Source organism: Halyomorpha halys, unplaced genomic scaffold (assembly GCF_000696795.3).
Source record: "Halyomorpha halys isolate HHAL.00 unplaced genomic scaffold, Hhal_1.1 Scaffold928.1, whole genome shotgun sequence".
Taxonomy (NCBI): Eukaryota; Metazoa; Arthropoda; class Insecta; order Hemiptera; family Pentatomidae; genus Halyomorpha; species Halyomorpha halys.
In genome coordinates, this window is record NW_027116508.1 from 56,423 (window position 1) to 72,051 (window position 15,629).

General features: G+C 31.8%; 2 protein-coding genes across 2 annotated transcripts; both read left to right on the top strand.

Annotated features, from left to right (window-relative positions):
* The first annotated feature begins 534 nt into the window (after window positions 1-534).
* On the top strand, window positions 535-11,128 carry LOC136797248 (probable cytochrome P450 6a14). The gene is made up of 6 exons (XM_067053270.1): window positions 535-806; window positions 1,351-1,664; window positions 3,137-3,494; window positions 5,566-5,790; window positions 10,360-10,611; window positions 10,901-11,128. The coding sequence occupies exons 1-6, from the start codon at window positions 587-589 to the stop codon at window positions 11,074-11,076; spliced, it is 1,545 nt and encodes a 514-aa protein (XP_066909371.1). The 5' UTR covers window positions 535-586; the 3' UTR covers window positions 11,077-11,128.
* Window positions 11,129-12,194: 1,066 nt separating this feature from the next.
* On the top strand, window positions 12,195-12,885 carry LOC136797246 (uncharacterized). Its single transcript, XM_067053266.1, has 2 exons — window positions 12,195-12,335; window positions 12,415-12,885. Exons 1-2 carry the CDS (start codon window positions 12,195-12,197, stop codon window positions 12,883-12,885), a joined length of 612 nt encoding a protein of 203 aa, XP_066909367.1.
* The last annotated feature ends 2,744 nt before the right edge of the window (window positions 12,886-15,629 follow it).

The window sequence follows — 15,629 nt, forward strand, 5'->3', positions numbered from 1 at the left end:
AAACCGGGAAACAATCCTAATCTCTTTCGATCGCAATTATATGTACACGCTTTTGTTGAATATGTATTCTTGACATGAAAAATTTACATTCTTTATTTTCACCCTAAATTCGAGAAATCCTAAGTTTAGTTTTTATGGTCAGTGAAAATTATTATAAATAAAGGTAGTGGATTAGAGAGGTAATCGAATATTACCGCTCAAAGTTTAAACTGTTGTAATTTCGTTCTGGAAAAAACAATATTTTAAATTCCAGAAGTCATTCAAACAGTAAAACGTCAGATATTACACAATAATTTCAATTTTACACACAATATTCCGAGAAATCAAAATAAATGACTTTTTTATACTGGTTATTTATCCGCTAAAAGAAACCAGACATCTTGTAATAAATGAGAAAATGATTATGCCATTTAAAAAGAAAATATAATCTTGCAGTGTGAGTTATTTACATTCCTGAATTTTCTAAAAGTTACATTGTAATCTCATTTGATAAGATAGGCTGTTAGTAAATATACCTAAGTTATAACTGCCATAAAGGGGCCAAAATGTTTTAGTGGTAGACGCACAGTACGACCTCTGCCCAAAGATGTTCTTTGTTCTAGAACTGCTTAAGAATGAACCATTTATTTGGTTAATTGTTATCACAACTGCTCTGTACTACATCCTTACCAAAAATCATGGTTTCTGGGCTTCCAGAAATGTCAAATACATTCGTCCAGTTCCGCTCTTCGGGAATGCTTTCTCAACAGCCTTAAGTTTTGCTCCTGGCTGCAAAGTACAACAAGAGCAATATAATTATTTCAAAGGTGAGTTGATTAATACTTATCCATTGTGTATTTTATTTCTATTTTTACACTAACGATAATTTATTTAACAGGCTGGAGATTTCTACTTCCAAAACATATATTTTATTTCTGTTTGATTTTTTCCCTGCGCACCTAATTCTGGTATGCTTCGCACCATCACAGAGGGATGCGTTATATTAAAAAAAAAAAATCCGTCCTTTAAGACTTTCTTGAGATCACTTTTTTTTCTCATTTTACATATTATTTACCGCGATACACGATAGTAACATTTTATGAAGGAAGATTTTTTAGACCATGATTTTTTTTTTTAAGGCAGGCCACAGAGAGGGTGATGTTTGCCTTGTTATCTGTGACCAACCTATTCTAGCTATGGTGGAGGGCCAAGTTTTTCATTTTGAGGGATCGCCACTTTATGAAAAAGTCAACTCCCCAGGCTGTATTCGAACCGGCGCCGCCCACAGATCTCAGAAGGATGGGCCTAACCATCAGAGCTATAATAATATAATAATATGCATTCTATTAATTCATTATTTACATTACTTAGGTGAACAATATGGAGGAATATGGGCCTTCTGGAAACCTAAATTGCTAATTACTGATCCACAACTCATTGAGCACATCATGGTAAAAGACTTCACGTACTTCACTGATCGTGAGGGAACAGTTGACGTCAAAACGGACCCATTGGCTAATCACTTGGTCAACAAAAATGGAAATAATTGGAAAATACTTAGAACCAAACTCACTCCTGTCTTCAGTTCTGGCAAACTTAAGACAATGATACAACAGATCATAGAATGTTCAGATGCTTGTGTTGAACATATTGGTCAAAAAGCAGCTACTGGAAAGCCTTTTGAGGTTGGTTATAAATTTATTTATTTAATATCTCAATAATTATTTTATTTTTGAAGGACGTTGAAATAAATTGCATCATGTTTCCTTCTTGTACTATAACTAATGAATAGAGGAACGGGATACCCAAATTATAAAAATACAAAAAAAAAAAAATGATAATTGTTAATTAACAAGACAAAGTAAATTACATTATGTGTTCTTATAAATTGATGGTTAAAAATTAAAAAATATATGAAAACTTTTAATATCACAGTAATAAAGAAAACCAAAGCATGCACAATTAAGACATATCAAGTTATGCTTTACCACTAGTTTGATAAATAAATTGATTAGGAAAAGGTAAATTGTCAACTTGACAGTAATTAAGTTGAAAGGTAAATGAGCTTTTATAGCATTGATTATTTAAAAGTCAAGATAACTTTAATATTATACACCAGCGATATTCAAACTGTAGCAACTCAAAGGTTATACCAAGACAAAAGGCTTGTAAATTGTGCAATTTTTATTTTTAAATTAATAACAATTAAATTGTTTTTTGCAACATGGGGGATATGGACGGGGACCATCTTTTGGCGTGTGTTGGTCTGGAAGATGTTGAGCGAGATGCAGACCAACTAAGAGGAAGAGTCAAATTGTATTGGGCTGCGAGAGGGAAAATAGCGTAATAGCCCACTTCCTGTGGCGTAGGAAAAAAAAAAAAAGATGTTGGAAATGAATCGTTCGTAAATAGTTTTAAAATTCCTCTGTAAAACTATCGATCATACCAAAATTTATATAAGTTGAAACTTTGGAGGCCTCGAAATTTTTACATCGGCACAACGGTGTATTTTGCAGTAGAATGACAAACAGAAATGGATCACCGAATTTATGTTAACTTTATTTTATAATTCTATATATATATATAAAGAATACCTTTAGGTTTTGAAAATAAAGTATTACGTAAAAAATTCGGACCGAATAAGGATAAATTAACGAAAGAATTTAGAAAGCTACACGACGCTGAATTGAGGAAATTGTACCCGGTAAATATAATTCAGGTTATAGCATTGCGGCGTATAAGATGGGCTATTTGGTTGTGAATGGATCCCTAAAATATTAATTAACACTAAACCGACAGATAAACGTCCGAGGGATAAGCCGAAATGTAAATGGGAGGATTATTTATTAACTGATTTAGCAGATTTGGGTTTGGAGGGGTATCACTAGACAGATGTATGTAAAGTGGTGGTATAGGTATTGAACCTTCGGGTTGTCTAAACCTTTATTATTATATCCAAAAATATTGAACAAGTTTCCCAGCGTTCATTGTTATGGATCCTAGGAGCCAAGATAAAAAAAAAGTCTACCTAAAGCTTTGGTCCATTTAATGGCTTTCATACCATTTTTATCGTTTTTTTTTTTTTTAAAGGCATAAAACCCTTATTTTAAATGCTTACGATTATACAAACTAATACCACAAATTAATTATATTTAAGGTAAGGGAGGAGATGGCTGGCTTTACAATGGATGTCATTGGATCTTGTGCATTCGGCTTAAACATAAACGCTATAAATGATCATAATTCTCAAATACGAAAGTTGGGCTTGATGATATTTGCCCCATCAAGAATCAGAAAGCTACGCCGAATGTTGGGTATGCATTTCGGCTTCTTGCTCAGGCTGGTTCGATGGAAGCGTATGCCAGCAAAATTCGCTTTATTTTTTTTAAACACTATAATGGGTATCGTGAAATACCGAGAAGAAAACAATTTCCACAGAAATGACTTTATTCAACTCATGATGGAAGTAAGAAAGGAGGAAGAGAAGCAGTTAAAGGATGGAACGATTTCAGAAAGTAAGTACAACTCTATGCCTTTTAAATATTGTGATAATTTACAAAAACACTTTAATCCCACTATTGCCAATGATGTGTCTTAGATAGGTTTCCTGCTTAGTAATTTCGTCACGATATGATCAGTTGCCATTTAACTGTCTGTTCTAAACTGTATATATTGCTATATGTTCATGTTAGCTGACTGGATATAATGCTACAAAAGCGAGGTCCTCATAAAGGTCAGTAATGTTGTGACAATACAAAATGTATCTATATTTATCTATATCTAACTATCTAGATTCAAACGACGGGGAAGGAAAAGCGACATCAATTTAATTAATTAAGAGTACCACAGAGATGAGACCTATGGACAATAATATTAGATACCATTTATGTTCAAAGCGTTCTAACTACAACCGAGTTCGTTTTCTCTAAAGAAAGTTCTAGGTCCACTGCCCTGAAGGTTCCAAGGATATTTTAAAGGGGTGCAAAATATGTTTTGAAGAGAAAAGAGGAGAGAAACAAAGTTAGAAAAATGAGAAATAAATGAAGAGAGTCATGGATATGAAGTCCAGGAGCTGGGATCAGAGATCAGAAGCAGGGCCTTTTTTAGCTGAGGCAGCTAAGCAACTGCCTCGTGACTGAACGGTCCCACGAAATGAAAACTTGAGCCCCCACCATGGTCAGAATAGATTGGTAACCTCTACCAATAGATTGGTAACCTCTAAGCTAATAATAAACGTATGTACCAAAATTCTATAAAATCAACCGCGATGTTCAACAGAGGGGATGACCTAATCATCTATGGATATCAGGATCCCTAAAATCGTAAGGTTCGTAAGAAACGTCTGGTCAAATTGTCGTAAAAATCATTCGTGTAATTCTACAGAGTTGATTACAGCTCAAGAGCACTTGAAAATGAAAGAAAATATTTCCGGTTCCAATCAGAGTGAAAAGAACATTTTAATCATTATAACTATATGTTGATACCAAGTGTTTCTAGTTGTAAAAGCATCCACGTCTCGAGTCCGGAGGAGTACTTGGACAAATTTGGTGATGGAGTGTTGATTTATATTTCATAGCATTGATGCATATTTCGTAGGCAGCATTTTTTTTTCCAATTTGCAAATATGGCACACGGACATAAGGAACCACAAGGAACTGAATCAAAAAGATGATGCGGTGGAATTTATCAAGTCTAGGAGTACTGGTTGGTTTGGGCATGTCGAAATATTACCCAAAGATCGAACAGCGCAAAAAGTTTTTTCACAGGGAAAGAAGTGACACTCTTGACCTTTCTACTGAGGCTATAATTCTATGATAGAATCAGCACTTTAGAATGACTATATTTTGATTAAACATGGTATAAATATCTTATATTAATCAATTAATGGTTTTTTAGTTGAAAATTAGGGGTCTTTCATAGAAGGTGTCATCAGTACTTAAGGATCCTCGTGATTCCCCATAAACTTGGCACTTATACTTGGTAATAAAAATTAAATGGTGCCGAAGTATTCCCATTTTAACCACCAGCGTCTAATACAGTTTTTAGAGGTGTTTTACTTTATATTTTTACATAAAAGTGTAACGAATCACATTTTAAATTCGAATTTGATATCTTTGGTATATCAACTATTAGATCCAATATTGGAGATAACCAATCTTTGGATAGCCGCTCCTGGAGAGTCTGGCACTCAGTTCTGTTAGCCACAAGAATCTTGGAATTCTTATTGTTTTTTGTCTACCACTTACAGCATCATTAATAGACCGCACTTGAATCTTTTAATAAGTAAACAGAATAGAATACTCTTTTAACAAGAGTAGTGAGGATAGCAGTAAGTTTTATAATTTATTTTTTACATCATTTTTCAGTTCATAAAAATAGCGTCTCTATATTCACGAGGTGAGCAACATTCCAACATTACAACTATTTACAGCTAACAGAAGATTTATTTATCTTGAGGTTATATTTATTAAATTTGTTAAGCCTTACAATTATTCAAAAAATAAGTTATAATAAACAATATCAAAAATATAAATAACCCAATTCCTATTTTTGTCTTTGCATTAATACTTCCTGTACTTTTTACAGTTGTGATGAATGATAATACAATTGCATCAAACGCTTTTGTATTCCTTTTGGCTGGATACGAAACAACTGCAACAACATTAAGTTATACACTTTATGAACTTGCCACAAACCCTGAAATACAAGATAAGGTACATAAAGAAGTAGTAGATGTCTTGAAAAAGCACAAAGGCGACATAACGTGGGAAGGATTGGCAGAGATGAAGTATGTTGAAACTGTAATAACAGGTATGCTAAATGTTTGGTAATATTTAAACCACAATAAAACAAATTTAAACTATTTTTGTACTTTCCCATACATTTATCAAATTAATTTGATTATAAAGGCACTTAACCATACGATTCAGTAAGTCCAAGTACCTAGGTTATATCCTCAATTAAAATAAAAATAGAGGAATGTCGAGATAAAAAACACATGAGTGTATCGATGATCATGACGCTTGTCTCGAAAGCTCTCATATTCCGTCAAGAATTGGGAGAGGATCCACACCGCTAAAAAAAAGTGACTGGGCACATTTACATACCCAAGATAGCCACTTTTGGGTCAGCTTCACAGCTCCAATCATACTGTTGAGTTGTATACCCCATACAACCGTTTTCCATTAGCTAGAGTCTTCATCAATTCTCACCTGGTGATTTCCCAGCAGATCTGCAAAGCCTACTCTTTTTCCCTGCATTTCAACATATCTATCTCCTTCAGGTCAACCTGCAACACCTCATAAAACACATTGCTATACACCAAGGAGATTCGAAGCCGTTTCTTGCATTGACAACAATCTGCTCTTTGCAGATGTCACAATAGTGACCCAGGAGCTGCTGGTGGAGAAAACAAAGAGGGCTCACTGGCCAGTGAGGGGAGGGGGATGACTTCAGGAGTTAATCCCTCAGAACATCCCAAAACTCTTTTAAATGATATGGTCACTCTCAGGTTGGTATCCGAAGTCTCCAAAACCCCTTCTTAACACAACTAAGGTTTGTTGTTCAAGGAATGAGCCACCTTGTTCCCAGGTATTCCAATTAAGATGTCAGATTATATCTTCATCGAATTCTTACACCAAAGAAAGATTATATTAATAAGGAAAACACTATCCATTATTCCTCTCAAGCAGCCAACCAGGGCCCTGTTTCATAATGAAAGCTAATAGTATTAGTTCATTGTACAAGTGTAGAAACTAGTGTGGTAATAATACTAATACTTATTTTTTTCATGATAGGGATGACTACTAATGATATTACAGGAATTTAAAAATACTAAAGTACAAGTTACTATTGTACAAGCTGTGTAATTGAATTAAGATAAATCGACAAGACTAATAGTATTAGTTTGTACTTTATTATGAAAAGGGCCCAGGACGGCACTCTTAACTGCTAGTTAATTTAAGCCAGCTCAGCTATTACAGAACAGCACTTAGCCAGCACTCCAGGAACTCATCAATAACTTTTATAGTTCTGGACCAAGTAGTGAACCTTTATACAGAATGGTGGGGATATTGAAGCTTCAGATCCATAAGAACTAATCCGAATCTTAATGCTAACATGAGGAGCATGAGCTACCACTAAACAACATCAAATGCAGAGGAAATTTTAAAGAGTAACAATGTGATATGTCAGTTCACACTCTGTTTCTCCTGACTTGCATTTAGCAAGACATCTCCGGTTTCCTTACTGTTCCGAGAATGGCAAGGAAACTGCCACACAGATTATCCCATTAGTGATAATTACCACTTTACCATTAACTGTTGTAGAAGGGGCAGGTTCTAAAAAGAATATTATTTTAAGTAATAACACATTTTTCAGATAAGCCACTTTTGGACTAATGAAATTATTTCAGTTTTTGTATTTGAATCCTCCTATTTACTGAACTACTTAGCTACATTAGTCTCCTGGTGTTTGTATAAAAGATTTTTAATTTAAAACTGTGTGCTTTTTAGAAAATAAGATAGAACTGTGTTTTAGATAGATTTTTACTGTACTTACTGGTGAATTCTGTTGGACACATAATTTTATTTAATTATAAAAAAAAGGTTAACCTTCATAGATGAGTTTATAAAAATTTAATTCAAGTTACAGTAGAGAACTATGTAACCAATAGCCTAATAAATAAGGCAATGTCATTAAAATATACTCATTGAAAATTTCATACAAAATAACTTCATAACAAATAATAAAAATAGTAATAGTAATATAGAGAAATCCTTAGGAATAAGTAATAATACAATCAATAATAAAAGAAAGTGTTTTAGAAAATAATAAAATCCAATCAAAAGATGATTACTGATTTTTGTAGAAATACATATAATAGACAATCAGATAATGTTGTTATACTAGAAAAAATAGAACATAAAAATAATAGGAATAAAATTTATCAATATTAAAATGAATTATGTGCCTAGATTGTCTGATAAAATTAAAATGACATTTATAGAACTATGACCACAATAATCTAATATTATAATATAATATAATAACAATAAATTAGGTAATTACATAAACAACATGAAAGATAAAATATAAAAAATGATAAACAAAATGTAATATAAATGATTAATTGCCGTTATTATCAACATTAATTTTGAAGGGGTTTATATTGAAAAAGCTATCATAAATCAATTAGAAATATAATTAAAAAACCATCTGTAAAGTATTATGTAGCAAAATCATTATTGCTGTTTAATGATATTAAAAATACTAATTGCATATTTAAAATAGGGAGAAACTATTTAAATTATTCTTAAAATTATTGTTACATTCACTCCAATTAAAGTGATCTTGATGACATTGATAACTAATAGATTGTCTCCATGCTTAATATTTCTTACCTCTTATTATTACAAAGATGAAATTTCTATAAAATTCTTTTTTAAATAGAGTGACAATACATGATTTGTAAAATACTATTTGTTACATAATACTGTACAGATGATTTTTTATTTATATTTCTAATTGATTTATGATATATAAATATAATTTGCATTTAAATTATTTGTATTAGTCTTTTATAATAATATTTGTGTATAGTGTTATAATAATATTTTCTCTTTTTAGTGAGATTAACTATTTCTCATATTTTTGGATTTTTTAAATTTTATGCTGTGTTGGGCCATTAATGAAGTGTTTATTTTTTTTTACATTTTTGCAATTTACTGTGTTGCTATAAGATATTTTAATATCATTTTATTCAAATATTCTGTGTATTTTAATGATATTGCCTTATTTATTAGGCTATTGTCCACTTAGTTCTCCACTGTAACTTGAATTGAAGTTTTTCAAACTCAGCCATAAAATTTAAACCTTTTTTTTTATAACTAACTTAAATTATCTGTATAACAGTATTCACCAGTAAATAATACATTTAAGATCTATCTAAAATATTATTCCATCCTATATTATAAAAATCACACAATTTTAAATTAAAAATAATTTTTACAAACCGCAGGAGACCGCAGGTAGCTAAGTAGTTCAGTAAATAAGAGCATTCAAATTTTGATATACATTAAATAAAAATTATAAAATTATCAAAACTACGCTAATACAAAATTTCTTCATCTCATATTTTTTCTATAAGCCCATCACTAATGTTTTTATGGAAATAAAAAAAAAAAATGAAAATTAATGGAATACTGAAAAGGAAGACTGTAAAAGTAGTTCTTTACTGTAATTTCAATTAAATTATTATAAACACAGCTATTAAGGTTAAACCTTTTTTTTAAAATTTAAATTATCTGTCTAAGAGAATTTGCCAGTAAATAACTCAGTTAAGATCCCTCTAAAATACAGTTCTACCTCATTTTTTAAATATAAAAAAATTCAAAATAAAAATATTTTTACAAGCCATTGGAGACTATGATACCTAAGTAGTTTAGTAAATAAGAGCATTCAAATCCAACAATGCTTATGGCACAAACAAAAAACTGTACGTTGAAAATTTAAGAATCATCCAAATTTTTTATTTTTCATGATTATAAGTTGGCATATTAAAATACAATAGTGTTTATTAGTTCCTCGACTGTTATTGACAATCAGAGATATCACCAAGAATGTTCATTATTAACCAGGTAATAGATGTTAATGGCATTATATTTTTCACAAACATCAGTCTCTCTTACACAAATACAAGGTCTCACCAAGCAATAGTGTGTAGTTCTATAATATTTATGACAACAAAATTTAAAATCAGCTTTTTTAATAGCCCCAAGATCAATCACTTCATAGCCATTGACTAGTTAGTATTTTTTTATTTTATTTTTTTAATTACCTCAGTATATGATAGATGAAATTAGAATGATTAAATTATTTTTAAGTTTTTCGTATTGTTTTGTAAAATTTTAATGTTCTACAATTTTATAGTTTTATAAATTAGCCTTTTGTATACAATGTCTGTTCTTAGAGTTTGAGATAAATGAAATAATAATAGAGGTTTTGTCTTTCCGTCCTATAATAAACAGTGTTAAGTCAATCGGTATGAAAATTTTACTTTGTTTTCATTTTGGAATATTTTGTTAAAATATCCGTCTCTGAAATGGTGGTCAGTTTTGAAACAAGCAAGGTGAATATTGTGAATGTGGTAGAACTTCCATTTTTATATTTTAACTAAAATCTTTCATTTTATGATATAATTTAAGTTAACTGACAAACATGGTTACTTAAAAAAAACATTATCTGAAAATTAAAGTAGTTCTACCACATACAACCCTAGGTTTTGGTGTATAATTGTTACAAAAGTTCCTTATTAATTTATCTTTCAAACTCTTCTTAAAGTTCTTTTATGTGAAAGTTCTTAAAATTCATTTGTTTCAGAAACATTAAGAAAATATCCGCCTGTCATATCTGTATCACGGCAGTCGGTAAGGCCTTACAAGATTCCCAACAGTGATTTAGAACTACCTGAAGGATCTGTTGTAGTTATGCCAATATATTCAATTCATCATGACCCTAAATATTATCCAGAGCCAGAGAAGTTTAAACCAGAAAGATTTGCAGAAGAAAACAAACAGAAATTAGCAAAAAGCACTTTTTTACCTTTTGGTGATGGTCCTAGGATATGTATAGGTAAGAAATTTTGTTCTTTATACACTTGTATAACAAGTTAAAACCAATTAAAATAAATTAAAACCATTCAAAAGCATACATTTTGATCAAAAGTCGCATTTAGCAAAATTATTGTGATAAAAATACACTAAATAATCAAAAATTGTATACTACAAGGAATAAAAAAAACAAAAAAAAACTCATACATGTGCATTACATTAGAAAAAAAAGGTTAAAATGATTATTATTCTGTTGATATAAATCAATCACTGTATGTATGAAATTAAGATATTTATTTTGTGATATCTAGGTTTGAGATTTGCGAAAATGGAAATGAAAATAGCCATTGCTAAACTTATTATGAAGTACCAGTTCAGGATAAATTCAAGAACAATAACACCACTCCAGTATTCACCAAAAACTATTTTTCTGGTGCCTTTAGGTGGAATATGGATTGACTTCATTCCAAGAACATATAAAGAATAAAAAATAAATGATTGTACAAATATTTTGAAGTAATAAAAATAAAGTTTAAAAAATGAAACCCTACTTTTTTTTCCAACCTAGGGTCATTTCCATTCATAGACAGAAGTAATTATATGATAGTTATAAATTATTATAATAGTATTATTATTATAATAATCTATAACATATGGATAATTATATATAATTATAAATAATTACATTAATAAGCAGAAAGTTATAGTAATTTTGTTTTTATCGCCATGCAATTATAATTATGTAATCATTATTAAATTGAACTTTTAACTCAAAAAAATATTTTCTGGTAATGATTTGTGGCATATAAAGGAGATATAAGATACATGATCAGTCAATGATATAAAAAATCTCAATAATTCAGGAATAAGAAAAGGATATAATCTGAGTTATTTGTTATATAATAGATCAGGTATTAACTTAGGCAAAATAAACTTAAGGTTCGACTTAAGTAAACGTAAGGCTTGACTTAAGTGTACTTTTAAGTAAACTGTCATTAACACTCAGATTTGAACTCGTCGGAAGCTGAAACTGTTTATTTTTTTGGTAAAAAAATGGTTCAGCTGGTTTATGGTGTTTATATGTTTGGCCGTGTGACGAGAGAGTCCGTGTAAGGCAGACGGGTTATAGGTTAGTCTCTCGTGTGTGTTGATATTCCCAGTCTCAAAGTCATTATTAACAGAACCTTTTATGATGTGTCAGATTCAACAGATCCTAAGAAGAATTATAGTAAAGCATTTGTGTTTTTAAATACGGGAGAATATTGTGAGTTGACGAATGACCACGTGCTGCACAGGAAACTTGGACGCGTTATAGGTTAGTTCTCGTTTGTGTTATTACAAGGCTTAAAGTGATTATTAATAGAATCATTTGTGGTTTATCAGTTCTAATTGTTCCTAGGAAGAGATATAGTGAAAGTCTTTGTGTCTTGACGAAGACTACGGGAGAATATCGTGAGTTAAAAGGTGACCACGTGCTACAGAAGGAACTCGGAGCTTCGTGCGTAGCCGGAAGAGTTCGGGTTCTCTCGGGCCGAAGTTACCCGAAGGTTCACGAGCGCCTTTAATGTTTCATAGCCAATATCTACGATATCATTTCGGGTAAGAATGGCTGAATCAATCAAACTAAAACCTCCTGACAACGGCATTGGCCACAGGAAACAGAATGTATCACCATGGACCAGAAAGTACGTTGAATTGAATTTCGAAGAAGACGATAAGAAATTTACTGACTTCAGTCCTTTCAAGGTATGCAACTTTGTAAAAAGCTACGCACTACACTCCAAAATCTCTTTCTCCAGAAATGGGAAACTTATACTGGAGATAGAATCTGAAAAAGATAGTTAGGCTAACCTTGCATCGTTCGCTAAACTACTCCAAGGGCTTACTTTTTTGTCCAGAAATCAGCACCTACTCGGGAGAGGAAGTCCAGAACGAACTCCTAGACAAAGGTGTCACAGAAGTGAAGCGCATCTTCAAGAAGTTAGAAAATACAAAAATTCCAACGCACTTGTGGGTCTTAACCTTTGCCAGTCCCGACCTTCCAGGTAATATCAAACTTGATTTTATTAACATAAAAGTCAGGCTCTACATTCCCAATCCAGTTCAGTGTTTCAAATGCTATGCCTTCAACCATTTTTTTGTTGACTGTCAGAAACATATTTGTGGAAAATGTGGTCTTCCTTTTCACGAGGGTGAATGTATGAATGAAATGAAATGTATAAATTGCACTGGCAAACTGGCTTGGTCACGTTCTTGCAAATCTTTTTTAAAAGAAAAAGAAATTCAAATAAGATAAAGGTAATCGATCACGTCTCATATAAAATTGCTTTAAGAAAATATAATAATATGCAACCTAACTTTCCCACGACTACATCTTCTCAGGTCATAGCAACATCTTCTAATAATAACACACTTCACACTCACATTGAAAAATTAACTAACATTATCGAGTCATTGGTTGGCAGAATTCAGCTGTTAGAAGAAAATATGATCAATAAAAATATTCAATCTACCTGTATTCCAATAGATCAAACACTTACTAACCAAAAATCAACCGAACTAGAACTAGCAAAGCAGACAAATACCACAGAATATGAGACTGAAAGTTTTAGACAAATGCTCAAAACAACAAGCCCCATTGATAACAAAAATATGTCTCCCTTAAACACTCCATCGGAACTTAGCAATTTGGCTATAACTAAACAATGTTCTTTAGAAAATAATGAACAGTTAAATGAAAATGATAGTAACTCAAAGTATAATTCCGTAAAATCTAAAACTATAGTGACGATTCCAGAAAAATTATCCAGTCCGTCACTAACCACAAGAATAACAGCCCCTTCTGACAAAAAAGTACACACTCCACATTAAAATAAGAGAAAAGGCAAAACAGTAAAATAAACTAGACAGATCTCATCTTGTAGTGATTTTGTGTCGATTATCGATGGTAACAGTGTATTGATTTTGTATCGATTATCAATGGTAACAATCGAGAGGTTTTTCTAAGATACGATATAGTCAGTGTGTGTTAAGTGTTTTGTTTGATTGTTATTATTAGATTAAGAAATTATTGAGAGTTCACAATTATGTCAACAATTATAATATAAGAAGTGTTTTTTCTAAGTCAATACTTTTTATTTAATTACACATCAAAGTTTTTCAACAAGTGGCGACGAGGATAAAACTGGATAAACAATTGTGCGTAAGTCAACCTGTTGTAATCATCATTGTCAATTGGAATTCCAAGCATCAACTCTTCTTCAATCAATTCCAGCATGGACTCAGAATTAAAAGCAATTTTGAAAACTATGGCATCTGTCTTACAACAGAACACTGAAATTCTTCAAGTTATAAAGAATAGTCAATCATCTCAAAATAATAACAATTTCGATTCAAATTTCGAATATTTTGATGAATCTAAAGAGTCTTTTCACCAATACCGCGAGAGACTAGAAAATTGGTTCGACTTGAGAGGTATTAGTGAAAACAAAGATCTTTGGGTCAAAGAACTCTTACTACACATAGGTCCCCACTTTCATAGTGTATTATGCTCACTCACTGCCCCTGAGAATCCGGCTACTAAACCTTATGACTATCTAGTTGAGTTGTTAGAATAACTATTTATGCCCAAGGCCAAATGTGATTTTGTAACCTTGACAAAAAGAGACTGAATCAGTCTGTCAATACATTGCTCAATTGCTAGCTTCTACATGCAAATTCGAGTGTGAATGCAAGAAAAATGTTTCGAATCTTTTTTAAAGGAAACAATTTATTCGAGGGATAGTTGATAATAATATCCGTTAAAAACTGTTGCAGCTATCTGATGCTACATTTGATAAAGTGGTGGAAGCTGGTTATGGAAGGTTATGAAGCATCAAAAATTAATTGTCAAGAAATGTCAAGCAATCAATCATCGAATTTAGAAAATAGTACGTCAATCAAATTACACATCACCGTTCATTAAATAGACGCTCAAATGTTGGTCAGGAAACATTCAAAAATAGATCTCCATCACAACCACGTCGAAATTCTGGACTTGATTTTAAAGCCCTAGGGATTGAAAACAATTGCCTTCGTTGTGCCAGAACCAATCACAGAGCAAATAAATGTCAAGTTCCTTTTGATAAATTACGTTGTAATTTTTGTTCTAAAGTAGGACATGTCCAAAAAGTTTGTTTGTCCTACTTAACTAAGAAAAATAGTAGTTCCTATGTCAAAGCAGTCGAAACGGATACTGATCATGGAGCTGAATCAGATTTTCTAGACGACCTTGTGGGAGTGAATAAAATCTATGATATATTTTCGTCTAGCTCTTATTTTTTTACAAAGGACAGATAAGTTTTACACTACTGTTTTCAATAAACAACAAAAACAGGAATTCGAAGTCGATTCAGGATCGGCATTTACCCTATTACCTCATAAGGATTTTGAGAGATTAAATTTCAAGGGGGAGGTAAAACAAACAGATGTGCGTTTCCATTCATACACTCAGGGTAGTATTCAAGCACCTTGGTTACATTATAGTTCCAGTCGAATATGAGGACTATGCTTCAAATGAATTGTTGTTTGTTGTACCAGACCAATTAAGCCCAATACTTGGAAGAGTGTGGATTAGGCGACTAAATATTGATTTGAAACACCTCGATAGATCAAATGTAAATTTTCCTGCCGTCATGTCAATCAGTTCTGTCAAAATGACTTCTCAGTCGATCATGGAAAAATATGCGGATATTTTTGAGCAAAAAGTCGGATGTATCCCAAATTTCCATTGTTCTTTAAAGCTGAAGAAAAATGCTAAGCCAACCTTTATAAAAGCCACGGACATCCCATTTGCATTACGAGAAACAGTCGAAAAAGAATTGGATGATTTAATTGCCAATGACATCATTTATCCAATAAATCACTCAGATTGGGGTTCACCCTTGGTCCCTATTCCAAAACCCAATAACAAAGTACGACTTGCTGTAGATTACAAAGTTGCCGTAAATAAACAACTACAGGATGCCCACTATCCTATCTCCCGGATAGAGGAAGTTATTA